Raw genomic sequence first — 16,569 nt, 5'->3', positions numbered from 1 at the left:
AAAAAAATTTCTTTCTAATAAAAGACCTCCTCCCCAGCTTTCCTGTAGGTCCTCTTTAAGTACTGGACAGCTGCTGTAAGGTGTCCCTGGAGCCTTCTCTTCTCCAGGCTGAACAACCCCAACTCTCAGCTTATGGTTGTATGAGAGGTGCTCCAGCCCTCTGACCATCTTTGTAGCTTCCTCTGGACTCACTCAAACAGTTGCACATCCTACATGTGTTGTGGACTCCAGAAGTGAACGCAGGACTCCAACTAATAATATGGTGTTTCTCTTTGAAATTACAGTTACAGTGCAAAGATGGTTATGGGGCAGAGAGGTAGATGTTTGGTTTGAACCATTGTGGGTTTTTTTTCTTACTGTTCATTGAGTACTACTGCTAGTGGCATGGTTGTTGCTTGCTTTCAGAAAAACCTGGAATGCTGACTATCCCCAGTGTGATACAACTCAGGGAGGAAGGTATGTTCACTTGCCCTTGGGCTGCTGCTGTGGATGCCTGATGAGTGTAGTTCGTGGCACCCATGGCTGAAGGCAGCGAGGGGGCTCTGGAGAGATGCCTGGAGCCACTGTGCGTGTAGTGAGCCGGAGGAAGGCAGTGCTTTCTGCCCTCTTCCAGCTATTTCCCAAGGATAGATATGTTCCATGACCTGAAACCAAGCGTGACCTTCATGATTTATGGCTGAAATGTAGGCAGGATTTTCCACAGTCTGCTTTGTGTTCCTTCTCTCTGCTTTTGTGTTAAATCACTTACAGCATTGGGAAGAAAATACTACAAATGTTGCTGAAAACCTCTGTTTCAGTGTGGCAACTGAGACACAACCTGGACACTGTTAATTTTCTAAAAGGAAGGAACAGTATCATCTGAGGTTGCAACAGTTGAATGCCACGTGTCCTCTGAGTCCTCAGTACTGAGTGTAGTCTAACTTTAGCATCAAAGTATAATAATAATTGTGGATTCCATATGCAATTCTGCTAATGCAATCTGTGGAGTCCTGGGTGATTAATGTCATGTATTCATCCTGGTGCTTTGTTCACAGATGATAGGGAACTACAGAAATCTGTTCCTCCTTCTGTTTCACCGTGTGATTCATGTTCTTAGTTTGTACATAAAAATATGAAACTTGAAATTTCCTTTTGGAAGATATAAAATGTCTCATATGGATTATAACATGCTGACATAAACATATCATGTGTGCATAGAAGAAAAAAACCCAAACAAACAGCTGATGGAGTGTCACAGAATTGTAGAAAGGTTTGGATTGGAAGTGACCTTGGGACATGCCGTTCTAACCTCCTTGGCATGGGCAGGGACAACTTCCACTAGATCAGATTGCTCTAAGCTGCATCCAGCCTGGCCTTGAACACCTCTAGGGATGGAGCATCCATGATTTCTCTGGGCAACCCGTGGCAGTGCCAAAGAGGAGAAGGCTGCAGGGACACCTTATAGCATCCTTTGGGTACTTTAAAGGGACCTGCAGGAAAAGTGGGGAGGGGCTCTTTATCAGGGATTGTAGGAGGAAATGGAATAGGTTGCCCAGAGAAGTCATGGACTTCCCATCCCTGGAGATGTTTAAGGCCAGGATGGATGAGGCTTTGGGCAGCCTGATCCAGTGGAAGGTGTCCCTGCCCATGGCAGAGGTTTTGGAACTGGATTATCTTTAAGGTCCCTTCAACCCAAACCATTCTGTGATTCTGTGGTTCTATGGCTCTGAGTGGGTGGTGAATATGTTTTGAGGCCAGTGGTGCAGCTGACTTTCCATCTTCTTTGTGGTCCAATAATTAGAGGTGAAGGACAATTCATCTGATGTACATAAGGAGTCCTGTGGGTTTTATAGTAGTAATAGTTCTCTCTTGTAGACCTTCTGGATTATTTTATTGGTATCATTTGAGGAATGATTTTATTCTGGCACCCTTTGGTTCACTCTGTCTTTATGGGTTTTATTTCAATCACTCTGCTTCTGTCAACCATCTGCAAGGGGCTCATTCATATTTTCATAGACCTATTTCCCCTGTGTTTCACATACAGAAACGTGCACGTGGCATATTTACGAGAGGCAGTCCTGGCTTTTGAAGGTTATGATTTTTTTACTTCCTTTTACTGATGCTTTGTCCTGTCCTCCCTTGTTCCACTATATGCTGAGAGGTCTCCTTCTTTGCCATTATCTCCTCTTTGCTTTACTCTAGATCACAAATTTAACCCTTTCTCTTCTAGACTGTGTATCTATTACATCCTATTATATCCTATTTTTGTTTTTCTTTTTAAATATTAAATAATATGAAAAATGTTTGTCTTCATCATGCTGCTACCTTTTGCCCTTGCACCATGTGCAGCTTTAGTGGCAGGACTTCCTGTCTGCATGTGAAAGAGAAGCTGACACTTGAGCTTGTTCACACAGGAAGGAATTGCTAAAAATGGCTAAGCCAGGGCACCAGCTTTGAGTGAGCAAGCAAGCAAAAATCCACAGATACACCTGCTTTAAGGTCAATAGCAGAGCATGGTCACAAATTGGTGATCAGTTGCTGGACTCACCTGCTACTTCCCTGAAAAGACTCTCATTAAAAAATATTAGACTTAGAGAAATGAATCTAGCTAAATAAATGGAAAGGATACTTTTCCATTTGCTGTATTGTACAGAGTCATTTAGTCTCTCTTAAGAGATACTGTGTGTAACCCCGGTTTTGCACTCTAGGGCTTGATGAGTTCTTCTGTGGTGGCAGTAAGCTAGATGGTCTTCACTACCATTAATGCTCCTCTGTTTCCGTTTCTGAGAAGCAGAAAAAATGCAAATGCAGTAGGATGAGTTGCAGTAAACGTATTCATTTCCCTTCTCTACTTTTCAGTGGCATTTGAGTGTTTTTCTTCTGGTTCCCTTCCTTCTGTTTTTTTTTCCGTTCCTGTTAGCGTGCCCTCGTCTTTCGCAGTTTGAATATTGATGTTTATTAGCTGCTTTTAGCGGCATTATTTGTTAGGTGACTGTAGCATTAAGGGAAGATAACTGTGATCATAGAATCATAGAATGTTTTGGGTTGGAAGGCTCCTTAAAGATCGAGTTCCAACCTCCCTGCCATAGGCAGGGGACATCTTCTGCTGGATCAGTTTGCTCAAAGACCCATCCAACCTGGCCTTGAACACCTGCAGGGATGGGGCATCCACAACTTCTCTGGGCAACCTATGCCTCCCCACCCTCATGGGAAAAAATAAATTACTTATTTGCTCTGTGTAGATGAATACTTACGATAATGGGTTTATGAATATATTTTTCAGACACTGCATCTCTGTGGTGCAGTACAGAGGCGAAGCTGTCTGACCATTACCAATTAGAGTGTATATATATGTGTGTATATCTACATATGTGTCATGATCCTTATAGCTAAAACAATATTAATATTGTATGGTCACATCCTAATACTAAAAAAAAATTAGTTTGCATAGTTTTATGTATGCAGTAGAAAAAATCCTGTTACTTATGGTGATTCTCTGGGTGTGACTGATCGGATGTAACCAAATTCCAAGAGATCAGAAGTACTTAGAAGTGTCTGTATAAAGTAATAACACGTTCTGTACATGGTTACCTTGTATCTACATTTCCATGTATCCTTTTACTGTACTAAAAAGATTTTTATTTTAATGGTGAGAATAGTGTTAGAATTCTGAGTGCATTCACTCCTGTTCTCTGTTAACGTATAGTCCTTTTGCCGGTACAGATTTACACTTCATCTTTATGTACCTTGAGTTGAGAGGCATTGAAATAAAAAAAATAGAATATATGAACTAAATACTGTATTTGAATTTCACTAGGGATTGCAACCACTTAGATCATCATCTCCAAGGACTTTTGTAATGACCTTGATGTGCCAGTATTATAGAGTTTAACGCTATTCGGACACTTCATCTGACTGACGTAGCAACAGCCTTGAATCTTTAAGAAAATAAATGCCACCAGGGGAACACTGACTTCTGCATGAAGGAACTGCCTTTTGGCATTCCTGTTATTGTTTTAGGGGGGAAAGATCATAAAGCTTGTGTAGAAAATCAGGTTTTAAGGAACTGGAGGACTGATTGCTGTTGTGTGTTGGTTGGGTTTTTTCCTATTTGAAAGACTACTGTGTAATTTCATGTCAGACTGAGGAGTGAAAATGCCTTTTTCTTGCATTCCCTCTTGCTCTTGACAGCTAAAACTTTGTGATAATAATTCACTTTGCCTTTCATCTTCAAAACATTTTGCAGCCATCATCTGTAATACTTGATCTGCAAGATATCCTTAAAAGGCACAGAATTTATTAGAATTAGTCATATTTTGTGTGGAGGTTTAATCCTAATTTTCCATTGAAAAATGTTTACTTTATAGATGGCTATAGGAACAATTGAAGTAAATATCAGAGCTCTTGGCAAACTCCCAGCCTGCATACACTGACTATTTTTGTTCTGTTTGTGGTCATGGTGGTAAGTTGAAGCAGATGTTTTGTTTTCAGAGTGGATCAGGATGAATCTGGGTGCTACGGGCAATGTTGCTTTGCAGGTTCAGTGAGTCTGTTCTTGAAGCTTGTCTATAATGAATGTAATGAAGATGTAATGATTTTTGAGGTAATCGTAGTGGTGTGAATTGCTTTGGAGCGACTAGATGATCTCTTGAGGTTTCCTCCATCCTAGTTTTTGCAATTTATGTGATTTCTCTGTTGATGGCTCTTTAGGTGGCAACAGTGAAAATGAAGTCGTGAAAGTATGGGGAGGGCTTGGTGATGAGGATGCTGATCTGATACACCCCTCACAGTTGTGGAGGAGGACTGAGGTTCACCTGGCTACACTGCCTCCCTCTTACTAAATTCCTTCAGTTAGGGAACAGCTCAGAAGACACCGGTTGTGACCTATACAGAACGTCATACTCTGCTGGATGTTGCCTTGAGGTTGGCTGTGGCTTAAGTTCCAGCTAACGTTCATTGGCCACTTGAAGCTTAGCTTATTTTAATTTAGTGTTAATGCTTTTCACTTCTACAGACATTATTTGTCTCAGTGTAGTTTTGGAGGGCTGAGGGGAAAGCATGACTCTGGCAGGAAGCTGAGCCCCGTAGAGGCAGCATGGTGGTGGTTTCCTGCTGAGGTCCCTAGCAAACCTTCTCCAGCGCAGGGCACTATCCTGCTTTCCAAGGCATGCTGGAGACTTTTATGATCCCCGTTTGTGGAGGTTTATGTTGCTCCCTATGTATGTCCTTCTTTACACTTAACCACTCCAACCCCGTAACAGAACTTAACACAGCTACTTCTTGTCTCTGTTGCCCTCCTCAGGAGGAGGGGAGGGTGTTGTGACTGTCTGTTCAGTCTTTTCTGTTTAAAACTTATTCTTTTCTGAACCCAGAACCTGCTCTCATATGAGCACGCTGTATAGAAAGCATGAAAAAGATGGGAAGGCACTGCTGGCACGCTATTCTTCAGGAAACTAAAGGTAGATTTAGATTAGATATTAGGAAGAAATATTTTACTGTGAAGGTGATGAGGCCCTGGCACAGGTTGTCCAGAGAAGTCATAGATGCCCATTCCTGGAGGTGTTCCAGACCAGGGTGGATGAGACTTTGACTAACCTGATCCAGTGGAAAGCATCTCTGCCCATAGCAGAGGGGTTGGAACTGAATGATCTTTAAGATCCCTTTCAACCCAAACCATTCTATGAAACTTCACAAGAGCAGCTTCTGCAAAACTTTTGCATCCCTGCTATAGCCAAGAAATGTTTGTATTTTGCAGGCATTTACAGGATAGTAACAAGATGTTTGTGAATGTCATCTCTGGATATTAGTATAAACCTACTTCTGCATTTAGATAACACACCCTTTCTGAATGTATTCAATGTAAGCTTTCCTTGTGGGCTTTTTTCAAACTGTGATAAGAAAAAAAAATATGGAAAAAACCCCCGACATTATTTCTTTCAGAGTATGTTTAAAAGAATGTACTTTGTATTTGCTGACAAACTGAACATTAAGATGTTTCCAGTTAAGCTTGTGGCTTTTTAGTGAATTTACTTGTTGGGAAGCCAGACCTCACTGCTTTTTCTTTTTGAAATGATGCTGGCTTGTTCTAATCCTTCTCTGTGTGTCAAAGCCATTTAAAGCACTGGGCCCGCTCCATGAGGTTTTTCCATACAATAGGATGACTTACCATTTTTGATACCCTAAAGATTAGAGGCCTGCTGAGATTTCCTGACTGTTTGACACTTGTATTTTAGCGTGACTGCTGTGAGCAGCGGGATGTGAAAGTGGACAGGCAGATGAATCACTGGACCGATCTCGTGTTATGGTCACTTGGTTTGTTGATAAGGGAAAAAAACATGAGAGAAGTGGGCTTCCTCTCTATGTTAGATTGGAAAATGCAACTGGGAAAGCAAAATAATCTAATGAATCAGTGGGACTAAGAATGGAAGTGATGCAGCTGGTGAAAAAGGTGCTTAAACCAAAAAACCTTCCTCTGTTTTCCCTCCTCAGCTGTAAGCCTTCAGTTGGGTACCAAGGACTAACAAGTTAGGGAATTGTGGAATATAGCCCTGGTGGGAGCAGTTTAGATTTTAACCCTTTCATATGTGTTCTCTGCATGGGTTTGTGCGTATGTCCACTGGTGTTTTTCTTTTTAAATTTTTTTGAAACTAACACTTGAAGGATCTAGAAGGGCTGGATCTAATATGTAGACAGGGTTTTCACTTTCATATTTTCTCTGATATTAACTTCAGGGCTGTAATACTCATTTTTGTGGGTTTTTTTTTTTTTTTAAACTGTAAATGCACACTTTTGGGAGTTGTTGTTTTCAGTGGTTTACTTTTTATTATCTATAAAACTTGGTCTGTGTAACCAAAATTTGATTTTTATTGATTTATATTACTTTCTCCCATGTATATTAAAATTGGTTTGCTTTCCTTCTCCCCCCCAAGAGACTAATATTTGTTTTGTTTCTTAATCCTTGATTCGTTGTCTTACAAAAATCAGCAAGTTATAACCTGCTTTATATTATAAGATTGAATTACAGTTAATTAGAAATAGATATTTGTAATGGGCATTTTAACAGAATCTTAATTGTGATAACTAAACAGGATGCAACTCTGTAGGGGTTGTCATTAGGATGATGACATTTGCCACTCGTGGGAGTGTTAGTTGTTTGCAGTTTTCCTTATTGGTATTACAAAGACAATTGCACCTACCTCTGCTTTTAATAAAACTGTCCTCAGAATGTATTAATATTGCAAGATACAGTGATGTTTGCTGTTCACCTCTGGACTGCTTTCAGCGCTTTGCTTGTGCGTAGTGGTGTTATTAATTGAGATTTGATCCTGCCATGATGCTTTTGTAGTTGCTTCATCTTTGGTAACAAAACCTTTTCAACAGGAGAGCATCGTGTGGGACAGGTTCTGTTTCGGTGGCATCTTAGAGTAGGTGGCACGAGCAATCTGTGCTGCTAGCAGTGAATTTAGAATGTTGAAAGGTCAAAATATGGAGAGCAGAGAATCATAATTGCCCAGAGAAGTTGTGGATGCCCATTCCTGGAGGTGTTCAAGGCCAGGTTGGATGAGGCTTTGAGGAACCTGATCGAGCAGAAGGTGTCCCTGCCCATGACAGGGGCTTTGGAACTGGAAGGTCTTTAATGTCCCTCCCAACACAAACCATTTTATCATTCTATGATCTGCAGGCTGGGGCTTGGTGAAATGAGATGTTGGCTCTTGCTGTCTGTGCCAGTCATGAGGGACATGAACGCCTTTTTTCTACACCACCAGAAGGTTGTTGTAAACTTTTAGCTTGTGGGAATAATTTTGTTTCCTCCTTTAGAAGAAGATTAATGGGCACAACATATTCTGGTTTTGCTAAATCTTTAAGTGGCTTTGCTGGGAAAGTTGGCCCAGCATGCTTGACACTGTGGTAAAGGGAAAGCCGTGTGGTGTTTTGTCTGCTGTGGGATGATGGTTAGTGCTATTCTCTAACTTGTTTACAACATCTTGCACAACGTAAAAGGAGAAGACATGCCAGGGTTTGTATAATCCACTACATATAAACAGTGTTACATTTTTTCTTGGTAGTCTGATTTTTTCCATTGTCCTGGTGTTCCCTCTGAAAGCAACTCCGAGGAGCAGCATAAGGGTAGTATTTGCATCTGGGGCAGAATTAGTCTGTTTGACATACATGTGTTTCAGTCTTTCTTGCAGGCTAAATCTATGGTACCTGTGCTCTATTACCAAATTCGGGATCCTCACTGCAGCGGGGTTGACAGAGAGCAGATTTTGCTGCGGGTCTGCAGTAAAGCTGTGTTTGTTCTTTCAGAGTTGTAGCATGGGGCCTTAGGTATTCAGCTACCCTCCCTTAGATCAGGTAGTTGGGTGGTTGCTTATGCCATGAGAAGTTTCACAGAATGGTCTGGGTGGGAAGGGACCTTAAAGATCATCCAGTTCCAACCCTCCTGCCACGGGCAGGGACGCATTCCAGTGGATCAGGTTGCTCAAAGCCTCATCCAGCCTGGCCTTGAACACCTCCAGGGATGGGTCATTCACAGCTTCCTTGGGCAACCTGTGCCAGTGCTTCACCATCCTGACAGGAAAAATATTCTTCGTAATAGCTAATCTAAATCTCCCCTCTTTCAGCTTAAAACCATTCCCCCTCATCCCTTTGCTGCACCTGATAAAGAACTGCTCATCAGATATACAGTCAGCAGAGAACTGGTGCTCCACTGAATGTCTTAAGGAAACTGGTGACCTTGTCCTTCAGCTCTGGCCGTTTCATTTATAACGGCATACTAGTGTGAGGATTGTTTGTTCTTCTGATGATCTCTGGGATTCAGCAGCTTCCTAACAGGAAATAAAGAAAATCTTTGCTTTATTTTTGAATGGGTTAGAATGTAAATGAAGATTATCTTGCAACTATGAGAATAGAACCCAAGTACTGCTGCCTGTACAGCAAGTAGAGCTGGCTCAGCTGTACTGAGCATTAACCTTGTCTGAGTAAAGGGATTAAATCAGAAGAAGGGGTGTGGGTGATAGCATTGCATTTGATAATGCAAATCCTTATTAGCAGGGCAAAAATAAGAATATGAAACCTATATGATTAAATCTTTTTCTGTGCATCCTCTATGGTCTCTTGATGAAAGATCTGCTGAAGAGGTTGGTCTTTATCCCTTCCCCACAGTGATGATACGGAAGAATCACTGGCAAGTTTCTTCCCTCTTATTCTACTTCAAACGTGAGCAGTTCTCCTATGGGATACTTTCGTTTTGGATTTCACACTTTGACTTAATTTTTAGTACACTTAATCACATTTCTTTTGTCTGAAATACGAACAAAATATAGAAACACAACATACATGATTCCAACCTGAAATTGGGAATAACCAGTTTTTAAATATTGCTGACTTATAATTTCTTTCAGATGCTTATAAGCTGTTATAAGTAGAAATCTTAGGTAGTCATTATCTGGAGAGTAATACACACTGTTTTGCTGAAGAAAGTCTGAAAATGAGGCTAGAAAGGAAGCCTGGAGATAAGGGGGAAAGATAACTTTTTTCAAAATTCCATTTTGTTTATGGGTTCAGAAGCATAGTTACATTTTACAGCTTGGCTGAAAATCTGACGTTGTTTTGATGATAGATTAGAGCTATAATTTCAGCAGATTCTGTAAGACAAAAAATTATTTACAAAGAATATTTAATCAGTGAGCCAAAAATTTGTGACTATATGTGTACATGTTTTTTATTCATACACGTGTGTGTGTGCGTGCGTGTGTTTGTGTGTGTAAACAAGTTGCACCAGGGCAGGTTGAGATTGGATGTTAGAAGAAATACCTTTACTGAAAGAGTGGTGAAGCATTGGAAGAGCTGAGCAGGGGAGTGATGGAGTCCCCATCCCTGGAGGTGTTAAAAAAACATGTAGACTTGTTTCTTTCAGACATGGTTTAGTAGGTACAGTGGTGTTCGGTTGATGGTTAGACTTGGTGGTCATTGAAGTCTTTTCCAACATCAATGATTCTATGATTCTAAATATATATATATGTATGTCTAAAGTTGTAAATCTTGATACGAAAAGGCCCGCTAAGTCCTTTGAATTTGTGCACAGGCTGGTAAATAAAATTTTAACTCTTGTGTGGAGTTTGAACTGTGTGTGAGGGTAAGGTGGTGAACTAAGAGACCTTGTGCTACGTGCATGTACTGTAACATGAATATTTGCTTGAGTCAGAGAAGCTGTCCCAAGTGATGTGGGACTGTGTCTATCAAAATTTTATTGTATTTAGATCTAACGAAAACCAATGTAATTCTGTTTAACCTAGAGTTGTGAAAGGAGTATCAAGGTTTCAGAGCTATCCATTCAAACAACTAAGAGCGTCAAAGATAACAGCTACTTTTAGAATAAAAATGCAAGGGGGATGTAGTATTTTGCTGCATTTTCCTCTGCTCCCTGCAATGTATTGCATGCTTCTAGACTGACCACTGATTATTACCTGAATCCAGGCATTTGAGGACTCTGTTACTTCTCCAGATTTTAACTAAGCATTTTTTTTACATTTGCAATATAATGGTGTGTGCACAGATTCTTATTCCATTCTTGTACCTTGATAGTGTTGCAGGGATTTTTAAATCATACTGAAAGATATTGTCTTTCTCAGACCAGTAATTTGTTGAAATCATGAAATATAGTATATTTATATATAATTATTCTTCTCAAACCAGACCTTTAAGTCCGAGGGAGAAGGAAGACTTCTTGAAACTAATCTTTAAGTCCCAGAAACTCAGCGACTTACCCTTGATGCTGTTCCATTCAAAATAATTCATTAATGTCACATAAAAGACCCTGTAAAGAATAATATTTACTTCTCTAATCCTCTACTGAAAGACTTTGTAAGCACTCCTTGAAAGTTTAATCATTGAATAAACCTTGTAAAGGAAGGAGGGGGAGGAGCATGGTGTAAAGATTGTATGTTTGGTTAATGAATTGTTCACCCACATCTGGCCAGCTGCATATTTTATTCTGTGGAAACCTGTTATTGGCATATAATGATTTGGGGAAAAACTCCAAGCAACAGAAAAATAACACTGTTGAGTGAAGGGTGCATTTTCTTGTGCTGCCAAGAGCCCAATGGCATTGAGATCGTTCTGGTTTGGTGTAAAAGTGTTGGAGGCGTCACCCCATGAGACTCAGCTGAAATTATTGGGCACTGGCAGAGGCTGCCCAGGGAGGTGGTTGAGTCACCATCCCTGGGGGTATTTGAAAGACAGGTAGCTCAGGGACGTAGTTTAGTGGCAGATAGGAACGGTTGGACTTGATGATCCAAGAGGTCTTTTCCAACCTAGTGATTCTATGATTCTGTGTTCAGGAGGAGCTGCATCATCACTAGCCCCTTCCCCCGCCCCATACCAGACTGCAGCCTCCTCGGCTTAGGAGCCCCAGGGACTGAGCTGGTGACAGAGCTGCTGCTTCTTACCTTGCATCATGATGTACTTCAGTTAAGGGCCTGCGTCTGCTCTTTCTCTGTGCTGGATGTCATTCTTCGTGGGAGTCTGGATAAATATTTCAGTCTGTAGGAGTTCAGGAGAGCTAGGTATTGCCTAGCAACAAGCATCCCACTCTCTGCCTCCTGCATCTCTTTACTTTTATTAAAATACCAGTGAAAACCAGAAGTTGAAGCATTAAGCTAATTTTCAGATATATTTTGTGCAGTTTGAGATATTTTTGTTATGACACTGCGTCAGAGCAACAAGGGTGTTGGCGGTGGGGGGCTGGCGTCTTAAGGCAAGTAACTCTACTTGAATAGAAATCACAAAGACCAGCAAAAACTTCAGCTAAGTTCAAAATAAACTTTATTGTTTACAGGCATTTAGAGAGTTAACAGAATGTATAGCAAGTGCTCCTTCGGTCCTGTGAGGTGCGTAAAATATATAGCAGTTACCCTTATCCTAAACAGAATGTGTTTTAAGCTTTAATACACAGTTCAGCTTGCCCTATGTGGTGGCTGCTGGAGGGACAGTGGATTATTTTGGAATTTAAAGTTTTTTAACTTTTTTACAGATAACTTCATGACAAAGTGTTTTGTCTCATTTCAGTTACAGTGGTACACCGCTTAGCTTGCAAACATCCTTGGGGCTAGGCCCAAGATAAGAAAACAGACACTCAAAGTGCAATTCAGGTAGATTTTTGGGTACACTGATTCAGTGCAGTGCTGCACTTAATACCAGCCTCTCCTATCCTTTATTGATTCTAAACGTCAAGGACTGTTGCAGACCTGTGGTGTATGGTTAATGGTTTTTTTTATCTATAGCTTCTGCAAAATGTCAGCCTGATGTAGTTTCCGATTCTTGCAAAGAAAATCGTAAACATAGGAAAACGAGGCAAGTGTGTGGCTACCGTTAATGAAAAGGTACCCGTCCTCAACACTAGGTTAGCTTTTTCATGAGGAGGGCCTCTCTGTGTGATGCGTTAACACAAAATTAGCTGTGGCTATGGTACGTTGGATAGCGGTATGTTAGCGGTTTTGAAGCATCGATCCATATTTGCCATTCCTACAGTAACCTAACAGAACAGTGTTCGTCTATAAATTGAAACTAAGTTGTGTTGTTGGAGAGTGAGTGTCTGAACTGGAAACAATTACAGGTCAAATTCTTTCTTCCTCTGACACAGAGCCATGAAGCTTTTGAATACATTACATTTAATTTTAAAGAACTTGATAACTAAATTATTTCCTACTCAGGTTAAATAACCTTATCTTGTAAGTCCAGGATATAAGAAAACCTGTCTACTTGTCCCATTTTTGGACACTTGCACAGAGAAAGAGCAGCTAGAAGCTCAAAGATGTTTCTTCAAGTGGGCAATCTACTTCATGAAATGGAAATTTTGAAGCAACCCAAATATTTCCAAGGTAGATTAAACAATAGAAAGGAAGGAGTCTACAAGGCACTTGAGAGATGAGGCAAATGGTCTATAATAGTTAGCATACTCTAAGCCAAACAATCTATTTACTTACATTTAGCGAGGTCAGTGTTTGTGATGATTTTGCAGCCTTTTATGATTCTTATGAATATTTGGAACTTAATTGTATTTCTAATAATATATTAAGGTTAATAAAACCAATATAAGTGCATAGTGTTCAGTCAGTCTATGAATACTTACTGATTTTACGTGCTGAGGGGAGCTTCTTGTCTTGTTTTCAGTGTAAAAGTTTGCTTACTGTTCAGAAACAGAATCACAGAATGACCTGAGCTGGAAGGGACCCATAAGGATCATCGAGTCCCTATCCCTGCATAGGACAACAACCACATTTACATGTTAGCAATGCTGTCATATATGCAGCAGTAAAGAAGTACTGGGTTGTGGTTTAAAAAAAGGCAGGTGATGCTCCGCTGGTTCTTGAAGCATGACCTTATTTCGAATGATATGAAAATAACAGCAGATTGTTTATAACAACTCTGACAGCAGATTTAGATTCTTGACATCACACCATTTCCATTGTTAAGAGAGACATATGTAAGTAGCATTTGCTTCCAGATATATGTACATAATCTGACAAAAGATTTAAGACATACTGTCTGTTATTTAAATTTTGGCCATCTGAAGCCTTCTTACCCTCCCCCCCAACTTTAAAATTTGACTACTGAATTTGTATATTTTCTTAAACCTGAATGAGCCTCCAAAAAAGTCTAATATAGTATTTAAGTCTTGCATATACATTTTTCTTTTATAGATTCGCATGGAAACATAACTGAAATTATCATTTATCCATAGGAAACCTTTCAAGAGATACCTATCCGAATTTTGTAATGGTCTTGCACAGTTATATATGTATATATGTATATATATTATATATATATATATATGTATATATATTATATATATATATATATAATAGATTGAATATTGACCAAATTCACTAATAAATGTATTTGGGCTTTTAAATGCATTGTGGTCCAGATCTCACATAGTATTTCTGGGAAACGCATTTTGAAATACCAGTTAAGAATATTTGCGCTCAGTTACTGCTCGGAAGTTTACCTGTACACACGCAGAATACTGATATGTAACGGGCCCTGAAGACTGAAGCAGCTGGGATTTAGTGCACTCAAGGAACAACTCAGAAATTAAAGACATTGAGAGCATTGACTAAAATCATTAGTTCAGAAGTGACATAAGGCTTTCTCCAATGTAATTTCTGTCATATTTATCCAGTTTTATTTAAAGTACTTGTAAACTCGCTGTTCTTCTGACCTCTGTTTTACTATGAAACACGTCTGTGGTTATTTTTTTTATTTACATATATAATAATATTTGAGAAATTAATGAACCTCTAAGAAAATACATCAATTAAATGATTTCATCTTTTTTTTTTTCAGGATTGAAGTGGACCTAGGGATGAATGGATGACTGAATATTCATATGAAGAGGAAAGCCATAAAAGTTAGTGACATTTTTATAGCCATATGCATTATAGATATTACTGCTATTATAAAAAATTTATATTGTGTTACAAAGCAGAGTAGATTAAATAACCGGTCAGAGGTTCACATGCCGTATTGCCTTTCCGGCAGGAGACTACTATAGCTTAACACAGTTGTAGCTTAATGCAACAGCTTCTGACGAAACCTGAATGTTCAAAGAAAAACCCAGTAGTACGTTAAAGAAATAGGGAATTCCTTTGAAGCCAGGTGTCTGAATGGGCTGCTGCGTAGCGGTGTTCATTATTCTTATGTGCATGGATGAAGGGAGGATGAAGGACATGTTATCTTCCATTACAGCTACTGGTTATGAAGCTTAATACACTGATGAGTGGCACTCAGAAGCCACATTGACAAATGCTGTTTAAGAAGTCAAATTGGGTATGGTATCTTTGAAAGTATCCAGGTGCTTTGCTTTTTTATTATAGAGAGATGGCTGTCTGACAGCATGTGTTTTCTGCTCTTATTAAAAAGGAAGAAGCTGTTAGTGGACCTCTGTGCTTTACTGACTTTATTGTTATGCGCTGTGGGGTGATAAAATGCAGTGGGCCATGACATCTGTCAGTCTGACTTGTTGGTAACTGTGAACTATAGGCTTTGGCTGGGATGCTCCCCAATTCTTGCCAAGGATGTTTAAACAAAGCTGACTGTGCCTGTGGGTTTGCACTGAAGCAAAAGAATTTTAATGACAGATGCGGTACAATGGTACAGCTGGATGCAGGGCGTGGTCCGGTGGATTGCTGTGCAGCAACTCAGTTAATTAAGGCAGTCTGGAAACTCTACTGGTCAAGGACGGATTTGTTGTGGTGGAAAGCCTCCTTCCTAGAAAGCTTTCTTCATACCTTGAATCTCAGGGAGGTCGGAACAATCAGTTCAATAGCAGAAATTTAAGTTTATAGTTCTGTTAGCTTGAACAAAGTCATTCAGGAGGGCAAAAATTCTGATTTATCTCAGTGATAATTTTGTTTTATCATAAAATCACAGAATGTTTTGGGTTGGAAGGGACCTTACAGATCATCTAGTTCCAAGCCCCCTGCATGGGCGAGGACACCTTCCACTGGTCAGGTTGCTGAAGGCCTCACCCAACCCTGCTTTGAACACCTGAAGGGAGGGGGAATCCATGACTGCTCTGGGCAACCTGTGCCAGTTCCTCCCCACCCTCATGGTAAAAAATTTCTTCCTGATATCTATTCTAAATCTGCCCATCGATGTTTTAGTAGTTCACATGTTTTAGAATTTATCAACAAGTGGCTTAGATAGAGAAGAGTTTACTTTAATTCCTTCTTGGATATGCTTTTTTGAGTTTACAACAAATAGTGGACATGCTGATCCTAGGCTACCTCTGGATTCACAAGCAGTGTAAGATTTGAGAGAATCATCTCTCTCCATAGAATCATAGAACAATTTGGGTTGGAAGGGACCTTAAAGATTATCTAGTTCCAACCCCCCTGCAATGGGCAGGGACACTTCCCACTAGATCCGGCTGCCCAGGGCCCCGTCCAACCTGGCGTTGGACACCTCCAGGGATGGGGCATCCACAGTTTCCCTGTGCAACCTGTTCCAGTGCCTCACCACTCTCATTGTGAAGAATTTCCTCCTTATGTCTAGCCTAAATCTGCCCCTCTCCAGTTCTTCCATGAATCCAGTCTCCTGAAATAACAACTAGTGAAGCAATCTTTAGTTCAGAAGCGTACGTAAACCATCTGTTTTATGTACCACAGGTCCCAGAAAACACCTCCAGCCTCCAGGAGCCAAATTTAAACCCTAATAGAGACAGTGAGTGGTATTGGTAGCTCAGCAGTGATGTACACAATTTCTTTATGGGATCAGGGACCCGTGTGCTCATATGTGAACTGGCAGTTGTTGCCTGCTAAAACCAGTGCCCAGAATCCTAAGGAATTTCTTTTTTTTTGTTTGATTGTTGACTTATTGGTTACTGCTGTCCATGCCAATAGCTGATAGCTCGGGATGGACTTGAATCATCGGGGAGCAAACACTTTCCCACTCAGACCTCCTAGCTGTGAATAGCAGAGTGAAAAAACATCCAAACCCCTGCTTGCATCTTCAAGAGCTGTAGTGAAACAATGCTGCATGAACAAACTCTTTACTGAGTGGCTCTTTACTGGCTGAAAGTGTGAG

At 40.3% G+C, this 16,569-nt stretch overlaps 1 protein-coding gene across 6 annotated transcripts in view; it reads left to right on the top strand.

Moving 5' to 3' along the window:
- The window catches only part of KLF12 (KLF transcription factor 12), a 243,007-nt gene that overhangs the window by 46,648 nt on the left and 179,790 nt on the right, over positions 1-16,569 (top strand). For all 6 annotated transcript variants that reach the window (XM_054062957.1, XM_054062941.1, XM_054062948.1 and 3 more), the window contains exon 2: positions 14,329-14,392. In XM_054062957.1, coding sequence (XP_053918932.1) covers positions 14,372-14,392 — 21 coding nt within the window. In that variant the 5' untranslated portion in view covers positions 14,329-14,371. The remainder of the gene's footprint in view (positions 1-14,328; positions 14,393-16,569) is intronic.

Source organism: Cuculus canorus, chromosome 1 (assembly GCF_017976375.1).
Source record: "Cuculus canorus isolate bCucCan1 chromosome 1, bCucCan1.pri, whole genome shotgun sequence".
NCBI classification, from domain to species: Eukaryota; Metazoa; Chordata; class Aves; order Cuculiformes; family Cuculidae; genus Cuculus; species Cuculus canorus.
The sequence above is the reverse complement of the archived record's forward strand: the minus strand, read 5'-3'. Positions and strand labels throughout refer to the sequence as shown.